Source organism: Pterocles gutturalis, unplaced genomic scaffold, assembly GCF_000699245.1.
Source record: "Pterocles gutturalis isolate BGI_N339 unplaced genomic scaffold, ASM69924v1 scaffold592, whole genome shotgun sequence".
Classification (NCBI taxonomy): Eukaryota; Metazoa; Chordata; class Aves; order Pterocliformes; family Pteroclidae; genus Pterocles; species Pterocles gutturalis.
This window is the reverse complement of record NW_010114966.1, coordinates 120,464-145,475: the sequence shown is the minus strand read 5'-3', so window position 1 is coordinate 145,475 and position 25,012 is coordinate 120,464. Positions and strand designations below refer to the sequence as shown.

At 42.8% G+C, this 25,012-nt stretch overlaps 1 protein-coding gene across 1 annotated transcript in view; it reads right to left on the bottom strand.

Annotated features, from left to right (window-relative positions):
- Positions 1-25,012, bottom strand: part of LOC104462849 (arf-GAP with GTPase, ANK repeat and PH domain-containing protein 1) — a 196,340-nt gene that overhangs the window by 83,886 nt on the left and 87,442 nt on the right. The window contains exon 10 of the mRNA XM_010074981.1: positions 9,564-9,668. Coding sequence (XP_010073283.1) covers positions 9,564-9,668 — 105 coding nt within the window. The remainder of the gene's footprint in view (positions 1-9,563; positions 9,669-25,012) is intronic.

Sequence of the window (25,012 nt, the reverse complement as noted above, 5' to 3'; positions counted from 1 at the left end):
CTCTTAGTACAGCTCTCCAGTCACAACAGCAGAAATTAATTTAACCAATTAACTAAACAGAAGCCTTTCAGACATGCAAATGGAGCAAATTGGTATGATGATGTTTTCTAAGCAGACCTACCAAACAGAAACTCTGCTGTTTTAGGGGGGCCCTTTTGTTTCCAATGCCAGTGGTCACTAAACTCGCTGCCATACATTGTCATAGCTTCTGATTGCCCTCCAAGCCAGAGAAGATGCTCCATCAAGGGTCACAAGCTGAACCCAGGCTACGTGATGCTTCTAGCTGGCTGCCTGCTTTCTCCCACCCGAGAAGACTGAAGACCACAGCCAAACGTTCTTCATAGAATCACAGAATAGTCTGGGCTGGAAAGGACCTTAAAGATCATCCAGTTCCACCCCCCTGCCATGGGCAGGGACACCTCCCACTAGCCCAGGTTGCTCAAAGCCTCATCCAGCCTGGCCTTGAACCCCTCCAGGGATGGGGCATCCACAGCTGCTCTGGGCAACCTGGGCCACTGCCTCACCACCCTCATGGTGAAAAATTGAGGGAAAGGCAGAAGAAAGTGGTGGCTGCTGAGTCCATGAAACTGCAACTCAAACTCACACCATCCAAGTCTACCACAGATACCCCAAATACGTCACATGTGGCAGCATGGTTCCTCCCTAGAGCGATCCTGAAGTGAAAGATGTGGCTCCTGTTAGGTATCTAATGCTATGGATATCAAACATTATGGAGTTTGAGGATTTTCAAGTGTCTCTAATACAAGAGATGGTCATCCTTGTCACACACACACACAAAAATGCCTTTCTACTACCTAGTTTGTATTTCAAAAACATTGCATTTCATTATGAGCGTACTGAGCAAGAAAATGTGGATGAATGCCAGTTACTGAATATCTATCAGTTACTACCTTGAGAGCTAAATCCCCCATACCGCTCCGTATAGCTGCCTGCATGCAAAGTGAGAACACAAATCCCCCGTCCTTAAGGCAGGTGTCCTCCTCTTGATTTGCACAACTGCAAAATATTTTCTGAGGTAACGGAAAGCAAGCACATGAAGAACAAGAGCTGGACCATGTTGCTCAGCCAGGTTTTGGCTGCATCGAAGCACCAGGTTCCCACAGGCAAGACAGCAAGAGTTGGACTCTTTCTGATTGAACTTGCCCTGGACTCTCCTGTTCTGGAATGCACTGACCAGGCTAACACTGCAACCTAGTCTTCTCGGCCAAGAAACCTCACCGAAGACAGGAGGATCAAGCTGTAGAAGCCAACAGTTGGGGTTGCGGCTGGGCTCAGCCGGACTGTGGGTGGAGCCACCTTGCATGGAAACCCCCTTCACTGGAGTTGTATTTTTTACATCGTGGCACTTGGTGAATGGGATTTCAAGCTCACGTGAAAACCCCTGATCTCAGGATTGCCATGTGTCATGATATCAACATTTCAAACAACAAAACCCCCACCTCTCCTCGAGAGCCTCGCCACGTGTTCCTTCCACCATGCTGCTGTCCCACTGCCATCCTTTGCTACCACACAACACACCAACAAGATAGACCCTGAGAGAACACCACCCTTCCATGTCTTCAACGGTACATAAGTACAAATCTCATACTTTTTCTCATTTTGAGTTATTAAGTCTCAGAGAAAGCCTGTTTGTCCAGTGCTAGGAACTGGTCCAGGCCCAGGATCCCTCCCAGGTCTGTCTCTGGTTCAGGCTGAGCTTCTGAGAAAAACACCTGCATTTCACGCTGGTTTTTCCCACCATTCAATCAGACTAAACACTCCTAAGGCTTAGCTTACTGAGGCTGAGACAGTTTCCTCATCTGAAGCGAAATAAAAATTATTATGGAAAAGAAAGTTTATGACTGCACCTCCGGATGACATTTTAAAGATTGTGGGTGGCATATATTTTTTTGAAACGCAATTCCAACTTAATGAGTTGACCTACTGGACCCACAAAACCTATTGTTCATCCTCCACAACAACTGCTTCCAAAAAACAAACCCAAATCCCCTTCCCCCCAGAGCAGACCAAAACCCCCTAGACCCCCAGCAGACCGGTGAATGGCAGGAGCCTTGACTTTTGTGCCTCTACATGGCAGTCAGACGTTTTTATTGCAAAATGCCGTCTGGAAAAGATGCAAAACAAAATTGCTAAACTGCAAAAAGAAGAAAAGGGGGGGAGAAAAAAAACAAAAGGCCCCCTTCCCTTTGCTTATTGAGTTCAAAGGCATAACATGCAGCACCCTGCAGCAAATGGGAAGCTACACTAATTTTAAAGCCATAAAATGCTATAAAGTGCCCTGCGGGGCAGGACTACACTGAAGCTAGTTGCACCTAAATAAGACATGGTTCATTTGCTTCGCAGCTTAGCCTAATGTAATCATCAGCGGATTTCTAGCCTAGAGTTGTAACAGGCAAATAGCCGATACTGCGGAGGCGACACTCCCAGCCATTGAGGGGCCGCAGCTAGATTGCTGTTGATTAGAAGATTTTTCAGTTTTGACAAGCACTTAATGAACATAAATCGCTCCTTGATTGGTTTTCCATTTGGGGCCACAGGCACACCTAAGAAGAAACAAAAGTCTCCAACTCCTCTCCCCCCACCTTCCTAGGAAGGACCTCAGCAACAAACCTACCATCGGGTTATGAGCCACAGTGGAATATATTCATCAAATGTTCCCGTTAAATTAGCCATCCTCCCCTCTCGCATATAAATACATGCATAATATCATTCAGCTTCATAATATACAGTTCATCTTAAGAAAAGCAATGGGATATTTTCAGAGGAGAACACAGGAATGAAAATGCATTCTGGAAAACACTGATCACCCTAAAGCACTCTGTCCTGACAAAAAAAGGTCATCTCCAATCTGTTGTATTCACATTGGAAATCAAGAACATTAAAATCAGTAATAAAAAGCATTGACTCTATCCATGCGATGATGTCAATCAGTTCGACCAGCGTTGCAGGGGAAGAAGTTAGGGCAACACTTCCAACACAGAAGCAGTTGCACAAAATGGTTTTCTTTTAAATGGATCACTCATTTTCATAAAATTTTAAGAAAATTCTTCCGTCTGCACTTCACTTCTCATTCAGACTTGGTAACAAGAACAGCTGTAAAAGGCAAATCGGGAGTTTTACCATCCCAAGTAATTGATGAAGCATTCACATCCACAGCAGTTAGCTCTGCTGGACAGGAAGCTCTAATTTTATAAAAGCCCATGATTAATTAATAGCTTGGCTTTTGTCATTTAGATTGCAACTCATTCTCATACCAAAAATTTTCCCCACCTTTCTGAAGAGAGCATAGACACGACACTGAAACGTCTGTTTGCTGCTCTTACTCCATCCTGCAAGTTTGCAGGGCTCTGCACCAGCAGCATTATGTCTGCTACCATGTCCTGCGCTAACGACGTGATAAATCTTGTCATGCCCTCTGAAATGGATGGACATGGAGCTAAAAATGCTTCCCGTTTGCCTTGTTGGTGCATTTGGTGACCTGTGAGTCTCTAACAACTCAGGGAAGCGACTGTAAGAAGTTGCTGTGAATAATCCATCTCCCTCTCCCTCCCCATGGGCTGGGATCACGTATTTGAGGAGCAGCTCACAGGGGGGCTCGCTGACCATTGCTAACAACAATCTGATCTTTCACTGAGCAGAGCAGGTGCAACGGTACTTTCAGGCAAGAATATTTCTAATTTGAAAAGCCACAAAGCCGGAGGGTGGTGGAAAATAATTTTCCTTGACAACTTTCCCAAATGACAGGTCTCACTTAAGGACTACAGACACATTTCAGCTTCTATTTCCCCATCTGTTTTTTAAGTTTTTCTCCCAACGCATCCTTAAGAAAATAAAGAAGTTTCCCAGGAAGCTGTAAAGTGCCTGAGTGATCTCTCCAGCTATACCACTTTATAAAAGTCTCTTTTCCTTTAAAAACATTGTAGGTTATACGTTTTACGCTTGGAATCTTTACCAGAAAAAAAGTTACAGCAGCATGCTTAACACTTATTTTTTCCATAAAGGTCAGTTATCTTCTAGTTATCACTAGAAGCAATGTAAATTCACAGTGAAACATGATAGAATTAAGAAAAGAAAGCTTTGGGCAATTTCAGTCAATAATGGTAGAAAGGAGAACGCTGCTCTGAACACCAATGGAAAGGCATCCAGAAGGAGTGCCAGTTGGGGGGAGCGGAAAAAACCAGCATCAGCTCATCAGCTGCAATAAGCAATTTTACACATCTTGTGTAACTGTTCCTATCGTTCAGTTCTTCTATCTCAAGCGATGTTTTAGGCATATTATGGATTCAATTACTGTAACAAAAACTTACACATGCTTCAGGTAGATTTATCTTCATCACCAAACTACATCCTCATTTTACTCTGTAGGATTTGCTTCGATCACTGCTCCGTCAGGAGGCAGAGCTACATCTTATGTGAAAAACAACATGTGTATATGCCTTTGGCAGCTGAAATACGTATTTACCTAGGCTTGATTTGAGGATTAGTTGCTCATAGGAAAGGCCAGCTAGGAGGGCTTGCAGAGCCAGCCTTTTAAAAAAAGCTTTACATTCCTTTGAAGCAAAAACAGGGGGAGAAAAAAATGGGCACACACGATGGTATTTTCAAAATATATAAGAACATGAATACTTCTATTAGAGCAATGCAAACAACACACTTCGGAGCTATCAAACAGCCTGAGGTAACACAAGCCTGAAGATCAGGCTGAACTGCAATGATGCCTGTAGGCAGTTATTCGTAACCATGAAGGCGAGTGCTGCTCCCGTGGCCAGAGCAGCACCCAGCCCTGCTGCCGATGCCATGGAGCCCAGCGAGTGCTGTGTCCTCTTAAAAATGAGGAGAGGCAGGATACTTCATGTGCAAGCACGCTTCCCGTTTTCAAATTATTCAGGAAAATCATAAATGACTAACGGTAGTCAAAGATTTCAACTGCAGCCCTAAGAAAAATGCTGTACTATGGGACCTGAGAAAAGGGCAGGGATCTGCAGCACTTCCAGATGCCAACAGGCAGGGCACCTTCAATAGCCTCCCATTTCTCACCCCGTCTGCTTTTCCTGGAGGAAACGACCAAGCAAGAAAGCTCAACTGAAAGCCTAGTCCCTCATCCCAAGTCTTGAAGAACTTTACAAGCCCATGAAGTGGGTCTGTTTTGTAGAGAAGATGTGTCCGTACAATATATTGCACAAAGTTTAGCCTAGCGTTGAACATGATGCCTTTCCAGGCTGGAATTTGGCTTTTTTTTTTTTTTTTTAAAGAAAAAACAACAACTTTCAGTTTGTTTGAGGATAGACCATTGCTAATGCTCCCGTTGAGCTAGCTCACGCAGGTTGCTCACCCAAGTCAGCACTATTTTTAAGGAAGAGTTTTGAAACTGTGGCTACTGCCAGATGAACTGAGCAGACTGGCTGAACCCACACACTTCTCAAGGAGATGACGGTAGGTTTTCCCACGCACAGCCACTGCTACCGTCCTACACACCTCAGCACAGGTCATCAAACCAGACGAGTGAGGATGGGAGCAAGGTTCAAGTGCGGCATTACTGCAATACAGACCTCAGCAAGCAAATATCGACCTCGCTGCGTAGGTATGTGGGATTTACACACCACACGTGTTCCAAATGGGCATCAGACCTCCCTTCTCAGGTATTTAAGAAGCTGTTCTTCCCCCATAAGGTGCCACAGTGCTGTGCTTTTATTTGAAATCAAATCTAGAACAGATTAAATATAAAATGGGAAGAAGCACCCTTCCCTAAAAATGCTGTTTTCAGCTTTTTTCTTTTTTCTTCTTTTCATAGATGGGGCAGTGATGATGATGGGGATAGAAGAGCAGAAAACTGTCATCTGCAGCTAAAGCTTTGTCATCTACTGACCTGTGGCACGATGGCAACCCTCTGGCAGGCAGACAGTGGTGAGACACTATCAGCTATTCATGGGGATAAGGCTCAGATAAAGCAGCAGCCTGTAACGCTGCCCAGCAGGTATCCTGGTGAATGCATTTCGGGAGCCCTCGCACATGGCATTCTGCCATTAAAAGCCAAGGGATGCCTCGACAAATTCCCTAGGGTCCCTTTGGGGAGGCTGACGCTGAATTTGTCGGCCAGAATTTTAGTCATCCACTCAACGGCTGTACTCCAGAAGCGTAAGATGAATAGGCAGCTCTGGTGAACTTTGAAGCCTGCGGGTCAAAGTTCTCTCTCATTATCCCCACCATTTTCTATCGGCACAGCTCCTCAGCATCCCAAGGGATGGGAAGGTTTCAGGTTCTTGAAAAAAAACCTGACATGACCAAGTCAGAAAACAGTAGGGTGCTTATGTACGTGTATTCTTCTTCCCCCGTTTTTCTCTCCCCCCACTTTCTTGAAAGGAAGGAATATGAATTTAGCTATTGTGTCAAGCATCAACGTGGTGGCATTAGTAGTTACTCATTTAGCTGGCACAATACAGTCGTCATTTCAACACGCTGCCCTGCCAAACAGGCCTGACCCTTCCAGGGCTAGCTCCTCTGTAAGACAGGTACTAATTTGATTTTCACTCCCCATCCCAAAACCTTTCATTCCGTAGCCAATCCTTTCAAAGAAGATGACAGTAGGGATTTCTGCAATACGGACACGTTCTCTGTACTAAAACCACTGCCTTCATGCCTGAGCTGCTGCTGAATGCATCTGATGGAGACAACTGATCCGCTTCTGGCCAGATCTCAAGCACTATTTAACAGTGTTCACTATCAGCTATTAAGTATTATAATAGGTTCTTCCAAGGCAGGTGTTATGTTCTGACTCGAACCACAGTCTGGAAAGACCAAATTATCTTCTAAATTTACTTCTTCTGCCACCACTAGAGGCCAGCCCACCTTTCGCTTCACAGAATTACAGCTGCAAAATTTTGCAAAACCAAAATGTTTTGCATACTTGAGATAACCCAAACCTAACAGGTTAGATTAGAGCCAGGCTTTTTATGAGTTTAGGAAACTGACATTAGAGTGTTATACAAAAGCTCTTTTCTTCAATGCTATTTAATGGAAAGGTTGGTGGGAATAAGGTCCTTATTTTTCAAAACAATGTAAGAAATTATCCCAAACAGCAATGCAAGCACAGTAGTAAAAATTCATCAGTTTTGTTGGCTTGCTATGTAAAAAGCAACAAGCGACAGATAAACAACAACTATCAAACCCAAACCAGAAACACATTATCAGAGTCCCTTTTGGGGGAAAACCCATTCACCTGTCAATACCCAAGAAGAAATTCTGACTTTCCCGCCTACAAAGTTTTGTACAAACTGCACGGGAAGTGCAATTGACTTCAAATATCTGGTCCTGCCTCCTCCTCCCACTGTGGTTTGCACAGGGCAGAGAAGATGCTACTCACGTCCTACTGCCTGATGGATGACAAACGCTCTGCAGGGTATATTAACAGTTAACTGCCAAGAAATAGTCCATAGGCAGCATGGAAACGTACTGGAGAAGTAGTGCAGTGACTCTGTGAAGGCTAAAGGCAATAGAAATAAAGCATTAAACCAGCATAATTTAGAAGAGAAGTCACATCATAGTAAGATTTTAGCACAAGTGAGCAGAACCCTAGATATTCCTAGAGAGTAGATTCAGCAAAGGTGTCTCCAGAAGCCGAGTAAGGTCCCTCACCACCATCTACGCACGTACAGCCCAGGGAGCCGCGGCATGTGAAAAACTCTCTGGTCTGCGCACATGGAAATACAGAGCTGGGTACCTTTTTCTTGGGGGTGAGGGGGTGCGGTGGGGGATAGAGCGAAACAATTACAGGCTAGTAATTACTTCTTCTTTAAATGGATTCTCTCTGATCTCCCATGGATTTACCTCTAATCTCAAAGTAATTACCTCTAATCTCAACGGGTTCTCGCTCGGGGGCGGGGGGCAAACTAAGCAGCTCCAGGGAAGCCTACAGAGAAGAAGTACTCTATTGTCTGCGAGAGGCAATGAAAAACCAACACGTGCACAGCAACTGCCAGGAACAATAGAGCACCGCTACAAAGCCAGGAAGGGACTTGGGCGCGGACAATGGCAGCTTGCCTCCTCCTCGCTCTATGACCATGGGTTGGCCAACACAATCCAAGGCAAACTCATGGGGGAGCTCCGCGGGAGCTGCCTCAAAGGCATGCAGTATCTCTGCCTCCCTTCTGTGAGCAATACCAAGCTGCAATTTGGGTATTTCAGGACTATTTCACAACAGAATTCCCCAAAATTAAACAATGGCCAAAGAGGCCAGACAGACTTGTCCCAGTGCCACAACAGGGAACAGTGAAAAGCTGGACAAAACCTTGCTCCAGAACTCAACGGATGAGATGTCTGATGGAAAGCAATGATGCCTTAAAGTTAGTTGTTACCTTATTAAATAATTTTAAGAGACATGGAAGTAACATCAGAAACTGTAGAGAAGCACCACTATGGTAGGGTTCGAGACTACGAAATCTTGTGTCAAACCAGAGAAAGTGCTAATATCCAGCGGACAGGGAACAGCAAAGCTGGTGCAAGCACAGCATCAGTGTGGCCACGCTCCTCAGACATCACCCACCTAAAGTAGAAGTTTCCTGACAGATCCATGTGCAGGTCTATAAGCCCCAGAGCACATCTAGAGAAATGCATCCATTCGAAACCTTGGTCTTCACTCCTTAATGAAAATCTGCCCAGGAGCTCAAAATGACACCAATAGGTTTAGAAACAACCAGCCCTGAAATGTTACAGCTGGCCACTCTCCGACTGGCATATGTGATGATAAAATAAAAGACCAGATACAATTCCAAAGATCTTGGTGAGGGTAACAGTATGGTTTTTGTATTTTACTGTTGCCTCATACTACAGAGCAAGTGAAGGAACTGGGAATCACCCATGAGTTTCAAGATCTGGAGTCTCCACATTGGCTCTGCCTTTGAACTGCTCTGGCATGGAAGGAGCTGGCAAACATCACCCTCCCTTCTGCTGGCATGGCTGGGGCAGATGGGGTGGGCTAGTTCTGAGTCAGACCACTGTGCTCCTTCCACCCCCAAAACCGTACCCAGGGACTGTGCTACACTCACTGAGAGGGACAGATGGGATCCTTGGGCAGAGAAAGCGACAGACGCCTTAACGTGACAAAGTTTTATGGCACATATTCTAACAGCTACGCCATTTTCAAAAGGCTGCTCACCACTGCACACTGGCAAATACCAGAAAACTTTCCTCACTCTTTACTACATGTAGAATGCTCTTCCTTGTAAAATGCTTTTGTTTTTCAATCCTGGGATTGACAAGAAGTCCAAAAAGCACCAGCACAAAATAAAGGCTTAAACCTTTTCAGGCTTCAGCTGCCTCTTGGGATGCAAAGGAAGCCCAGTTCTAGGGGATTCGAAGGAACTTGACTGTACTCAGACTTGTGCTTTATTTCAGATTGTGCCTTTTTGAGAGGGAGGGGAATGAAGAGAGAGAAAGAAGCTCCTCCACTGAAGAGGGCTCAACAAAACCATGTCAGGACAAACTTGCTAACACTGGTTTATCAGGGCCCGATGTTGCTGAACGTACAGAGAGCACCGTGTACTTACATGTAAACTAGGATGGTAGGTCAGCACGCCGTTGTCGCACAACGTCACGTATTTCTTCTTCCACTCTTTATTCAACGACTTGCCACTTCGCTTTAGCAGCATACCCTATTGGAGGAAAAAGGAAAAAAAGATTAAACACCCCTTTTCCAATGCACAACTATTTAAGACAGAGAAAGACATAAATATAATTGCCAACGTTTTTAGATACACCTTCTCCTGCAAGTCACGCATTTTCCCCTATTTCTCCCATGATGCATGTTTTCTCCATTGGTAGCTTCAGCATTTGTAATTTAGGAGGAAAAGCTCCAAGCGTAGCTTTCATAAAGCCAGCCATGTAAAGAGAAAAGACTGTATCAACACTGGCTTTGTCCAACGGGGACACAAAACCCTTTTACACTGAATTCTGTGCCTCAGGAAAGCACGTTTTAATGTGACGCAGAGGAAAGTTATCCATATGCACTCCCAGCTGCTAAAGACACCACACTCATTGCCTTTCCTAGCCCTCCAAAACAAATGATGAGCCTCAGGCTGAGTGAGGATCCCACTGTGTGTCCGTTCAGCACATTCCTGGGGGTTCCTCATTGTCCCTGGAAATCCTCCCGGCTATTCATGCCAGCAAAACAGACACCAACTCCAGGCAAGAGCAGCAAAATGAAAACAGGGCAAATACAAACTTTTTCCAACTAATTCTGGGTAATTTAAATAAAGATGCGACCAAAAGAGGAAAGGAGGTGGACAAGGTAAATGACCTCTGCACAAATCATATTCACCCTAAACACCAGTGATAAACGCTAACAACCAACGGTTGAGATAAAAACTCATCAGCATGGTTAAATGGACAAGGAGTACTACTGCATGTTAACCTGTCCTCAGCCTGAAAACAGAAAGTCACTTGGAAAAGCAAAACCTAACGTGCTGTAGCACACTGAGGGTGGTAAATTAAGCCATGCTTTAGGAACGCACTTCCCTAGGAAATTTTAATTTCCCAAACCAAGTCAGAAGGCCATTCCCGAGGAATTCATACAGTAGCTTGGTTATTGCAAGTCCCGGTGGAGGCGCTATGTACATTACCTACACCACAGGGCCTCACTGCTTCCATGGGTCAAGTTTGGACACAAGCAGACACTTCATTCATTTCCTTAAACCATACCCAGGAATCTAAACCCATACAAACCTCAGCTCTCTAATCCACATAAAATGAGTTTTTCCATTCCAGTTTCCATGGAACTTAAAAAAATGTGAAATGAGAACACAGAAATCTGCACTATCAAGCATGGTGCTTCCAGCTCCCATGGAGTTGTTTTGTTAAAGCGGGTTAAAACCCCTAAAAGCAAGTGATGCTCCCTGTTTTCCCACTAAACCCACAGCTTTATGAAGCGATCTCTCTGCAGACCCCATCCCAAAGCCATGAGGGGCCCAGAGGCAATTCTGCACAAGCAGAAGTCTTCCCGAGCCAGGTAAATTCCAGCTAACTTCCAGGTGAAGTCCCTCACCACAACCCATGTGAACAACTTCCCTTTGGCAACCGCAGAGATGCTCCCAGCAGAAAAGCCATGCTCACAACCACCTGCTCCTGGAGGCACGCTTCAAATAAAGCTGTGGAGAACAACCCTTTGCGATTCGAAGCGATCTGTGGACGGGACCGTAAGGAAAAGCTTGTGTTGGACAACTGAACTACGCAACGGTACAAACTCTGAACTTTCTGACCATCTGGGGGTCAGATTCCTTATTTTTTTTTTGGTGCTGTTCCTTGCTACAACTCAAAACTTTTACAAGAGCAAATGGGGTTTCTGAATTGCTTTCTTACAAAAGCTTCTGCGAGTGCGAGTCACACATCCCAATTACCGTCTTCCAGTGGTTAGAGACGTTGTTTTCTTCCATTAAAAAATGAAAGCTTATTCTGCCTTTGACTCGTCTGTTTGTCTATAGTAGGTGATCTGTCGCTTCACCTTTCCCATCTTTCATACCTCACCTGCAGCACATTTGCTCGCGTTCAGGGGGACCCGATTCTAGTTATCGCTGTGCTGTGGGGATCAAAAATTACTGCTTCCCTGCACTGGTTTGTTCTTCAGACCTTTTAATGGGGAAAAAGCTGTAAGGATCACAATGGTGATTTTTTTTTTTTTCCCCCTTGCCTTTTTTTGAAGTTTTGAAGAAAGTAAAATATATAGATTTCACACCTTTTTAACTGTCCCTTTGCTATACATAAAACACGTCATTACTTACCTAATTGTCAATTCATGCCAATCATAAACTCAATAAACAATAAAACCTATGACTACCATGATTTTTACTATATAGAGGTATGAATTCTAAAATTCTCTTTCTGGATCTAAATTAAGAAAATGATCAAAATGGGGTTTCACCTTGCTTTTAAAGTGTAATTCTGTGCTTTCATGTCAAAAAAACCCAAAACTGTACCATCTACCTATTAAATACATGCCATCTACCTATTTGTGCCTAACTAACAAACCAGCCTTCCCAATCCATTGTCTTTAGGCACTACCTCTGCAAAAAGAACAGATTTTTGTATTATGTGAGAATTAAAAATATCTTCCAGTACTTGTGAGGGAAACTGCTCCGAATAGAAGGAGTGAACTCAAAGTGTTAGGAAGCAGAGAAGCTCATACAAACCACACTCTTCTCTTCCCCAAGGCTAGAGACCGCCACTTTGTCTGCAGTAATTATATAGAATGGTCTGGAGAAATGCTTTTAGTATTGGAGTTTAGATCAGTTATAAATGCACTTGAACAAAATTAAAAAAAATATGGCCCAGATATGACAAGAAATGTTACTCAAAAAAAGGAAAAAGCCCTTGATTTCAGTCACATTACGTCTACATTTAAGTCACATCAGATATTCTGCCTAGGAAACAAGATCCATGGGTTCCCACTGATCTTCGGTACCTCCAAGGCAATTGAGAGGTAGCTTGGGCACATCTCCAGTCACGGCCAAACAGGCCCCCACGTACACACAGCACATCGCAAAAATCACACCGAGTCTCCAAGCCGTGCAGAGATGGATTAAGTAAATCAACTTCTACTTCAAAATCCCCCCCCCCCTTTTTTTTTTGTCAAAGTAATCTCTGTCTCCAACTAGTATTACTCAGATAACATTATTTCTCCTAATTTGGAGGAAATCTTGCATTTGTTTCAGCCTTCTATCCACAACTTTAGCCCCGCGGTTTGGTGTCGCTCCCCGAAAGCCACCAGATTCAACACTAAGAATTTAACACCTCCAATTTGCTCACAAACTGAGAAGAATTTCACACTTCAAATTAACTTTTTTTTTTACCACCTTCCCTCCAAAATTGCAATTCTGCGTCTAACGGAGGAACACGTCTTCTGCCAGACCGAGCTAGCTGGACTTTTAATGAGCCCCAGGACAAAGACTTCAACCAGAGTGCACCAACTTCCCTGCTTGGGCTTTGCTCGAGGAACTGCGTCACCGTACAAAGCAAACGGAGGAACCGTCTGTACGGACTGCGAGCTCTTTATTAGTAATGTGTAAGCTACGTCTAGTCCCAGGAGGTCATTGCAAGCCAAAAGCAATGTTAAGTGTACAAGCTTTAAATAACTTACAAAGTTAATGTAATGAATGTAAGTGCTATCTGAAATCCATCACTCAGTGGCTTGCCGTAGCCTCAAGCTGTGATAAAACACCACTCATAAATTTATATTAAAACTCTGTTCAATAGCAATTATTTACCAACAAAGATTTATTGATTGCATTTGCTGGTAGAGACGGGGGCCCTAACGGAGTCAATCGGCTGATGCTGTTGAGCTTCGGGGCACCAGGAGAAGTTACAGACTGCCGTCAGGCTCCGCATCCCCATCGCTGCTGCAAAGGCAGGAGCAGCTAATGAAAAGCTGCCAGTCTCAGGCTGATGGGACTGAAAGTAAAAAAAACAAACCAACAAACCACCCAACACTGGTCAAAGAACCACCACACATAATACACACAGGTTGTCTAAATACGCAGTAATCAGCTAAATCTTGCCACTCCAGGTGCCTTCCCATGAGCTACAAACCTTGCTTGCTTAAACAACAAATGAAGACAAACGGTGAAACAATTATGGATTCATTTTATGGAAATATTTCAGTTTTTAAGCAGCAAATTTTCAGTATTGCTAGAGTAACCTCTCAAAGTTGCTTAATACTACACCAAAGATGCTGGCAGGTGAGCCACCTTCATTCTCCAGGCAGGATGGACAGATGATAGCAGAACAGACATATACTTCTCACAAATAAATGCCGTCAAAATGGACATGCTGACCATCAGAGAGGTGTCCATGGCCACTGCTTGGCCCGCAGAATTAATCCTGTCTGGGGAGCAACACACTTTGCACACTCTGTTGTGCTCCATTTTAATTCTCCCTCTTTCCCATGGATTTTGGATTTTCCAGGGGCTGCATGGTACAAAGGGTTTCACAAACAGGATAATTCCAGCGATCGCAGCTGAACTCACTCATGTTTTTTTTGCATTTGCCCCAGCCGTACCACTTGACTTGAGGGTTTTTGGGTTTCTTTGTTTGTTTATTTGGTACATTTGATTTTTCTCAGCTTGCCAAGCAAAAATGGCAGAGCCCTCTGGAAGTCAGCAAAGCCAAGACTAGACGTTCTGGAAAAGAAAACATGATACTTTGCCTCCTGTTTTCTTTTAGAAACTTCCACCACTGCCTGGGCTGAGGTACTAGCATCATGCAAGCTTTTTTTTTTTTTTTTTTGCTTCCCCCCTTCATACTGTTACCCTGATGCTGTTTTGACAGAATGAAATATGTAGTCTTGCACTTAATCACTAACAGCATAAATTCTTAATTTTCCACTCAGGTCTTTAGTTCTCATACCTACGATTAGCATCTAGCGGTGCTATGAATTTTCTACAGCTCTATCATTTGCATCCTGTTCACAAAACAACCCCAACCCCCTCATGCTTGTCAAACATCCTCACTCACATAACTACCAAGGCAACCCTTCCAATCCACTGCCTTGAAATCTATTATCACGGTTAACAACCACCGGTAAATTCTCCAGCTTTGCATGACTAGCCAACTCCAGCTAGTCTAGCTAGCAGTCTAGATGCGTTAATAAAACCCAAGAGATTCATTCTTAATGGATATTTGTTGCTTCTAGAATATTTCACCGTAACAAGTTTCTAGTCAAAGTCCATTTTTCCAGCTCAAACTATTTCACCTACATGCAAAACTTGCATAGGAAGCTCACGGTCATCGTTGCTCTTTCATCAACAACTAACTTGAGCAGATAACAGAGAAGGGAACTAATCCTCTGGAGAACCAACTGCTGAAGATGTCCAATGTATTTGGAATATTTCCATATAAAAGTAACTTGTTTTCTTGATCTCCCAAATATAAGGTTTTTTTTTTCCAGGAATTTTAAGGGAATGCTGCTTGGTCGTTCGGACAATTACCTATGAAGCTGTTTAACTTTTTACACCTGTAGTAAACATCTCTTACAGTAACAAGGCACAAGCAGGGACCAACTGAACTGCAGAACAAAGGCTACGCAAAAGTGGAGTGCCTCTAAAGAGATCCAAAAACAGGAGACCTCAAATGTTCTCAAACGTCACTATTCAACAACAGCATCGCAAAAAAAACCCTAAAAGACCCCATCTACTCTTACTGCAGGCATACACACAGGAAAAATGCCACATGCCTTCTTAAAAACTGTTACTACAGCTGGAGCAGAGTTTTGCTACAGACTCAAAGATGCTTCCCCATTGAAGAAACTATTCAAATTTATGTTATACACCAGCTTTACGAGGAAATGAAATCAGAACATTGAGCCCAATTCTCTTCTAACATGTCCTAAACACAAGGCAGTAACTCTGCACAGCGGGTGATTGCACCATGAATGGTTACCTAACACCGAGGCTGATCAGCCGCTATTTCCATCCAGAGTCAAAGAAAAGAGAGGATCTCGGATCTGACTTGGAGAAAAATACAAAAGCTTTGCTAAAACGTGAAGGACAATCAACCTGCAACCTACTACTTTCCAAGCTCTCTGCATACAGACTATTAAAAAAAATTAGAAAGCTTTACTAAAAAAAAAATCTTAATGGAGATTCAGCAAGTCTTACAGCAGTACCGGCAATGAAGATTGTCACCTCCAACGGAGAACAGCTACCAAATTCCTGCCAGGAAGCTCAGCACTAAAGAAATGGTAAATGGGAAGAACACACTTAATGCTTGCCGTTGTTGCGTTTTCATTTTTAACGACTGCTCCAAGACTCAGCCGCCAGATTTCGAGCTTACCTATCAGCTGTGGGTGATATACGGGTTCCTCTGATACACAGCAAATAGTTTTAAGGGAAGTTTTCGCAGCTCCCCAGTTTGCAGCTATATTTTCTTAAAAGGAAGGCTACATGTTTCCAACGTGGCACGGACAAGGATTCCTCGAGGACGTTGCTGAGCATCAGAACCTACTAATCTTACTTATGAGCACGACGTGGTTGAGAAGAGACAACTGCACCGCAGTCTGGGGACTAGAGAACAGGAAGCCACCACCTAGCACACCACACTCACCTACCTAACGAGCAACTTTCTTAAGAGGCAAAAAGATGATCACGCAAGAGCAGTCACCCTGGCATCCAAAGCAGAATTTGAATGGAAAGCCAACTACCCAACCCTGCTGCAGTTTGCAGGATGGAGGAACACACACACTGCTCTGGCAGAGCATTGCAATTGCACCCGTCTGCACAATGGCCAGAATGAATACTCCAGACCCACAAACAGGGACATCCAAAGCCAATGCAACACACACAGGTAAAGGATGGAGATGTTCAGCAAAGCAGAAGACTTAGTGAGTACTCCTTCAGTTGACAGATCTGTGGAAGAGGCACTCTTTGTTAGCCCTAGTTTATGATTGTTTCTAAAATCAGACTTTATAAAATCAATAGTACATTGAATACTCTGCAGTTAACTATATGGCCTTTCTACAGAGTTGAATATTCAAGTGTGTTACAAAATGCCATTACATATGTAAAGGAATGGCACATCTCTCACTCTAAACCCAGTCCACCACTCTGATAGAGGCATAGCTCCAAGCAAGTCACAGTATTTTTCTGTCTTACAGTAGTTTCTGCCTCTGTTGCCTTCCGAGGTTTGTTCCACTTATCCTGGACTGTCAAAAAAAAAAAAAAAAGAAATCACAGCCCTTAATAATCTCAAGTAGTTGGTTTATTAACCCCTTGGCACTGGCAGTTGTGGTTTCCCTGACACCATCGTCAGCGCTAATGTGAAATGTGCTGTGATGCAAATCATTATCTTAGTGTCAGACAAACCAGACGGCTGATGCCAAGGGGTCTAAGTTGGCGGTAGAGAAGCCGGCAGCGATCGGCTCCATTTGAACTCTTACCTCTCGCTGCCGCCCCAGCATCACGCACCACACTCTATGCTGGCTGTAAACGAAGCCAGTGTCCACGCCAATCAGCGTGGTCAAACACTGCTACTTCGACTAAAATTAAAAGGAAAAACAATGCTGGGAAACTGATTTGGGACAAGCCAATGTGATGGTGCTGCACGGTTAATTTGGAAAAGGCTCTAAGAGCAGAAACGTTCATGGCGGTAGAAACGGCTGCAGGGGCAGGCATGAAAAAGAAGTAACAAAACATTTATTTCCCTTAACAAACTGAGTGTTTGGGGATGATATAAAAAAAAAAATGACTCATCGTGCAGACATTACTACTTCCAGGTAGACGATGTGGCTCTCATTATGGTAGTGCTCCATTCCATGAACCCTGAAATTCTCTTTATCATATTTTATATAGAGTAGGGATTTCGGGGAAGGGGAGAGGTTCATGGGAGAAAAGCCATGAAAAGCTTAAAACCCAATTTTAACTTTCTATCCTGATACTATAGTGTTTCCATAGAAACATCAGGAAGACCACTTAAGAGAGGGTTTTTTTTTTTTTTTTTTGTAGCCATGTTTGGCACCATACCCCTCCCCTGGACAACCTATTATTTCACAAATGGACGCTTCTTGCAGCTTGTTCTGTGCAAGCTCCAACGAAGGGGGGAAAGAAAAAGAATACTGGATCTTTAACCAGTTCCCTTGTGGCCCCCTCCCTTTTTTGTTGGTAATATTTCTGTCATTCTGCCAGGCTATATGGTACAAAGGGTTACACTTTAATTGAGCTGTCAGCATCTCCAACAATCCTATAAAACTCCGATTATGCACGGCGGGGTTAGTGACACACTTGTTATTGTGGATGCCCTATTTGCTAAACCCGAGCCCCCCCCTCACAGGTCACATAACCCACGCGACCTTCCTGTCATTAGTCGCGTCTATTCCTACCTCACCGCTGTGAAAATCACACAAGCGAAGGCTTCAAAGCCCTTGCCAGGACTGAATTCGACCAGGAGCTAATCACCCACAAATCCAGCTCAAATGGCAATAATTGGCTAAACTGCTCACCTCTCCAGAGCTCAGCAGTAATTTGGGATAATAAAGAAAAGAATTATTCAGCTAACTGCCCTGAAATGTATGCTTTGTGACCGACACACTTCACATTTTAATAATGATGGACACAAAATCCAATTTAATACAGCATCTACTGAATAACAAAACCAAGAACACTGGCAAAAAAAAAAAAGCGTGTGTGTTTTTTTTTAAACTGTGTTCCATATTATTGTGTAGAAAGGATTCACACTTCATGTTGTGAAATTCTGGGACCAAAAAGGTCTTAGTGAACAACCCTCAGAAACTCTGCACTATAATGGGATTTTATTTTTTTATTTTTTAATCAAAAGGAGTGTCCTGCATTAAAAATTAATTTTGCTGAACAGTTATACCTCTGGTCCTTAATCCTTTGTAGGGGTAAAATAATAAAAATCTTTTTTTTCTTCTACAGTAGAGGAAGACCCTCTTCATGACTCTAGTTTACAGTATTTCCCTATTGCCTCATTTTTCTCGATTTTACACCTTGTCCTCTGGTCACAGGATGGCTGGCATCACTGACCCCACTACCCACGTGTGCTAGAGAGGTAGTGACACTCCCCAAACTGCTTCATGATGTGATCAGCCTCCCAGGATACCCTGAACAGGTTCAGCACTGCAAAGATGCTCCATCACTCTTCCTTCCACCCACCCCATTCTCCTTCCTCAAATCTCTCCTCAGAGCAAGAAAAAAAGAAAAAAAAAATATACATATATACACACACACTCACATGTGTGTCTACACACATAGAAACAACAAGTTCATACTCTGACTTGTCATACTGTTTCTATACCTCAGATGTCCCATTCACTCAGAGGAACAAGAATGAGGATGACTTTCATCATGAAGATCTCCTTCAGAGATGCAGATAATGTATGCTGGGCAACTAGTATCCTCTTATCATTAGAGAAGAAAAAAAAATAAGGAACCCAATGTGAAAATATCCCTTCAGCCTCTTTAATGGCTTCACCTTACCTGCTAAGGGAAATTGTACCTACTGAATGAGCATCTTCCAGGCACAGAGCTCCTTCAGTTATTGAAATGTTACAAAACATACCCATCACTCTCAAACTCCGTGAGTGAAACATCTCTCCACACCAGGCACATTTTCCTTTTTGCCTAGCACCAAGTGGTAGGTACAGATGGATTCTGAGGGAAGATGTGTCAATGTCTCTGCATGTCAACTGCCAAAAAGATCCCAAAATCAAGAGGCGGCAATCGTGCTTAGTCTGGAGAGGAATCACAAGTGCTACCTTTGGCTCAAGAAATTAGTTTAGAACTGCTTTATATGTTATTTATTTAAGGCATTCACAGAGCTGCAGTTTCATAAATTAGTAGAAGGTGGGTCATAAAGAGCAGTCATATGAGCAGATACATTAGCAGGCTTAAAAGGGTTATCCATTCAAATGGTTGAGTCAAACACGACATAACTGGGTTTAAGCCAGATCCTATATCCTAAAGTTCACAAAACCATGTCTCATGTTCTTAAAAAAGCTGCAGAAAATGGAAAAACCCATTTAGTCATAACCATATTTCTTGTATTACCCCCTTGTTACAACAAGGATCCCATTGGAAAGGACATTTTAATGTAGTCGTGACATGACTATACACTTTGTTTTCCTTAGAACAGTCCCTCTGGTGCAGTTTTTTATGCTTTGTGAAGAGACGAAAAACTGGAGACACTACCCTACTCCATACCGAGACAGTGTCCCAGCTGGTTACATGGAGGCCACCATGGTACTCCAAGGAGACACAATGAAGAGCAAAGCCACCACCCTGCGACACCCAAGATGTAACGCATGCTCTGAGGACCACAGTCCGTTCCAATGAACTGCCAACCAGAGCCTACATTCAAGCAAACACACTGAAGCACTTGTGCTCTCAATTTCATCTTAAACAAGAAGAAAATATTTAGATAAATGTAGAATAAGCCCAGACACAAACAGGCAACTGTAGAAAGAGAGAGCTCCAACCACCTCCTATGGCAATGTGCTTGACACCTGCGGAGAAGCCGAGCTAAACAAGCTATTTGTGGAAGATGATGATATATTTACTAGGGGCAGCAGAGACATCTTTTAAAATAATCCCTTCCAGAGCATACACAATTGTCTTTTTTTCTTGTAAGCAAATCTGTACTTTATCATCTGAAAACAAAATCATTCTGGCTTCAGCTTGAAATACATTAAAAAAAAAAAGTGCAGCTAATGCTGGCCAGGGGCCATGACTTGAGCGTCACTGTTGGGTCCTTTGAGAAAAGGAATGCATTCTACTGGCTATAAAATTTCCCTCACAAAACCCCAACACCTTAGACAACTTCTGCTGATGAGGAGGAGACAGAAAACAAGGGTCTGTGGGTGTTTGCCTTTCGTCAAAGACCAACTCAACATCCAGGGGAGAAGAAAGACACTTCCCCGGTTCCCCCGGTTCCCAGAAGCAACCCCCAGCCCCAGCAGGGTCAGCCACGGAGAACAGCACCTCTCTCCAGCACAGACTCGGCATCAACGTTCCTGAAGCCTCTTCACTTGCTTAATCTACACTATATATTTGAAGACTCAAGGTACTTCCACATCTACACCACCTCCCTGAACCCTGGTGAAAACCTATCCAAGCCCTTTTCCAGGGATTTAAGGGTACAATCGAAAGACACCTTTCAAATAGGGGTTTATTACACTGCATTCTTAAATTGTTACTGCAAAAGTGCAAAGCTGCTGCTGTTGTTAACAGAAGGAATCCATTTTTTACTGTGAGAGGTGTTACAGAAATTACAGTTAACAAAATACGAGAGACAATCGCCAGCGTCAGTTATCTGAAAGAACTTTCCTGAGAAATCATAAATCAATGTTTTTGACAAGGATATTATGGTCAGGATTCCTCTAGCCTATGAAGTAGTAACCTGAGACAATCCAGAATATATTTAATATGCCTCAAACCAGTAATTCTGAGGAAAAAAGCCAGTTCTGTCTGGGCCTGCTTTGCCTTATATACAGCACACACTCCTCCTCTCCCCCATTTACCAAGCTTAGCATTAATCAGTGTAATTTCAAAATAAAGGATTCTGCATATTGTGTCAGCAAGTTAAAAATTGTAATATTGTTTTAATGTTAAAATCACTCCAGATACAATACTTCCTATGTAGTATATTTCATGCCTCATTTGCTTCAACAGATATTAAGCTTCAGCCAACAATTAACTACTGACACCTTTTTTTTTTATTTTTATTTTTTAAACCAAGTAGATTTAGCAGAAAAGCTAAAGCACAACTTGGATTTATTAGATGGATGGTAATTCAATGTCACCAGTTTATTTGCTTTCTATAAAGTATCCATTCTTGAGACTGATAGGGTCACTTAATCTACATTTCCACTGAACTGAAATTCCGATTTGAGCCACGCAGCACATATTTTAGGCAAAAAATTGCTGTAAGTGCATCAGTTTAAAATACCATTTAAACCATTAATTGTTTTTCACTTACCATATAAGATCATTCCCAAACATAACCATTTAAGTGAACGTTTAAATGGTGTTTCGCACACAGCACTTGCTCTATTTATACTGATAGGAAAATAGCGCATCAGGAGATATTAGCATCTGGAGCCATTTCCTGGTTTTCTGCAACGAACCCATGGGCACTCCCCTACACTTCAGCCTGGGTTTACTTCCAGTTTCATGGTGCTACTGCTTCAAAGCCTGCATGCGAGACAAATCATCTCACTTCTCACTTTCCAAACTGAAGAAAGGACATTTAGATCGTCATAAAAGCCAAAATAACGTGTCGACAGAAGACTTTGTCTTACCCCTCTGCCCACCCAGAAGCATGTTCCAGCACACTTGGGACGGAAACCCAAGCCACCCCACAGATGTAAACCTAAGCCATATTTTGCATTTCACAAGGCATTTCCATCTATCAGAAGCCTCAAGAATCAGGAAGCAGATGATAGGTTTTTGGATCACTGACTCATACCCAAATGATGCCAGAAAAAGCACACTACGTGACACTAGCCAGGGTGCTCTGGTGCATAAGCCATTGCATAAAGAGCAGAATAAACCCAAGGAACTGTACACAAAGCCAGCAGTGACTAAATTGTCTTGGAAATGTCTGCCCCTAGAAATGGCTGGTATATAAGGTGGTGGCAAAGTGCGATGCTCCAGAAAGAGTATCCTGTCAGTAAAAGCACAAGGCTAGACCACAGTCGGCTTTAGGCACCTCTGGCACCATGTCTGTTTTGAGACATTTCTGGTAGCATCAGATTTTTCCATGTGAAGCCTTAAAGCTGGGGTCAACTCTTTACATGCGATCTGTAATACAGAATACGGATTGCTTGGCCATCCCTCAGGTACTTTACTGCATTGGCCCCTCCGCATTTTAATGTTCCACAATATTCGGCAGTGACAGCAAGAACAGCAAAGGCCGTTATCCAGTTCTACACATTTCGACAAATGAAGACTTGCATCTGAAGGAGACATCCCAGGACTTTCTAAAGCAGAAAAATCAAAAGATCTTTCCAGAAACAAAGGGTTTTGTCCCCTTCCCCCCCCCCAAAATCACGTAGAGATACACACAGGGTCTTTTTCCTGTAAGAGTAGTCTTTCACACGTGTTGATCACTCAGTTTTAAGCATATACACAACGTCATCAATATTTCAGTTGAACAGGCAACAGAAGAACACCATCCAAGGGAGCTGCTCTCCTCCAGAGGCTATTACCGTTTCATGAGAGCATCTGAGAACCAACTTGCTTGCAGGCGATATAGAAGAAGACAACGTTCACAAAAGGTAATTTATAAAGATCATTTATGGATTTTTGTGTGCGCTTACTTGGCTGCAGACCAGGCACATTATAACATGTTGGAGACAATCTCCCTCAACAAAACACAATCCGTTATTTAGTTAAGTAATCAGCCATGGAACAAGACGAAAGAGTAATTTTTAAGCACCTTTTCCAAGTTTCTGTAGATAAAGAACATGTTTGTAAAGACAAAATAAATTTATATAAATAAAAATGCAAGGTACCCGGAGTGCGGCTAATGGGATTTGACGCTGGCTTTAATTTTAATGAAGAAAGTTGCCAGTAGCAACAAAACTGTCAGCAGCAGCCAAGCACCATTAATAAAGACCCAGACAACATTAGTGGCACGGCAACAGTACAAAAGGTTCCCCCCGGTTCATGCTGTGCTAAATTGGCTGCCCAATTTTTCTTAAGTGTCCATAGTATTTAGAAGACAATTTATTAATTTTTGTCATCCATTGTCAGTTGACAGGCCATCATTTTGCATCCCGAATTCGAGATGAAAACTAATTGAAAAGACTGGCAGTATTTATGAGGGGTATTATTTGTCAATTATGGCTCCTGATGATGCTTGGTATTACCAACTTTAGCATCCTGCGCTTGGGTGTGTCAGTCGGACCCTTTTTTTTTTGTCATTTCTGTGTTAGCTCTGCAAAAGTGACAAAAAGCAATGATCAAATCAATTTAGAAAGCTCGTTAAGGAAGAGGGGGTCATCAATCCCTGCTCTGAAATCACCAGAGTGGGAAAAAAAGTGCTGACATCACCCAGGAAATCACAGCTTTCTCTCAGCGACACCTTCCAGGAAAAAAGCCCACACTCTTTGTTTCCTACAAACAGAACAAATTTGCAAATATATCATGATTTAAATTATCCCTGCAACTTTATCCAGGCTGCCTAAACCAGAGGGTTTTTGCTATCTTATGACTGCCTTTAACAGCTTCTTTGAAAGCCTGAATGCCTCAATGGCCCTCAAATTCCTAACTGCAAAGTGGCACGTCTTAAGTCCAGTCATTCCATCTTCCCTCTTACTGCATCAAGCTTGTTATTTAAAAAAAAAAAAAAAAGAAAAATTAAAAATCTTTCACCATTTGAAAGCTCCCATCACTGTCCCCAGCACCTCTCAGGAGAACGCCCCCTACAACAGTACCATAATGAGCGTTTAAAAAGCAAACCAAAACATTACGTACCTCGTGGTATATGCTAGAGATTCCAAACCAATTAGTACCCTGGAGGAGCAGAAATCTGACTGCTACAGGCAATACATCACAGCCTTCTAGGACGACAGGATCACTCGCACACTGAACTGCTGCAGTATCGCAGTATTAGCTGTTATTGGGATCAGTGCTGGCTTTTAATCTCAAAAAGATGTTTATCTGCATTCATGACTCTTGCCCAGTCTTTCAGAAACATGTCTCCTAATGCTCACAGACACATAAAACAATGGTGATACTGTTATCAGCAATCAGAAAAAGAAGAACCCAGGGAAATCCCAGCTTTGAAAACAGCAAAGAATATCAGGTTGCACCACCCCTCCCCAGGCCTGGTTTTCAACGCAAAGTTTTTCTTTTGAATCACCGGAGTATTTTGAGGCTTCAATTAAGTATATCACCCCAACGCTCGTGGGATGTAATGACACGAGACACGGATGCACAGCAGATGTCGGGATTGTGGACGCACACAGGACCGCATCGCATCTAACCGCGGCTTCAGTTTTCCAGCAAGTGTGTCAGTGAAGTGCCACAGCACCAGGACGAGACAACTTCGGGCACTGGCATGGTGAAAAATTTAACTGATATTTCCCATGACTCCAGCAAAATAATGAACTTGAGTTGATCTAATAAACGCACAGTTTTCTCTGATACCATAGTAAAAGGGGTATTAAAGAAAACGTCCTGTACAAAAGAAAAAAACTTCAACAATACTACATTAGCATGCAGTTTATTATTATAGATATGATTTATTAGTTTTATATATACATTTTTTACAATACACTATTGATACCAAAAAACATCCAGTGAAAACTAAACAAGATTATTCTTCTACCATAAAACCAACCACGTAAACACTAATCTGATCCAGACTGAATCAATGCTATTAATCCACACCCATTTTCTGGAAGATACTGTCAGCTTTGCTTTAAAAAAATTGTTCAAGGATAATATTCTCAAAAAGTCTTACATTTTGGACCCAAATTTAAACCAAAATCTTT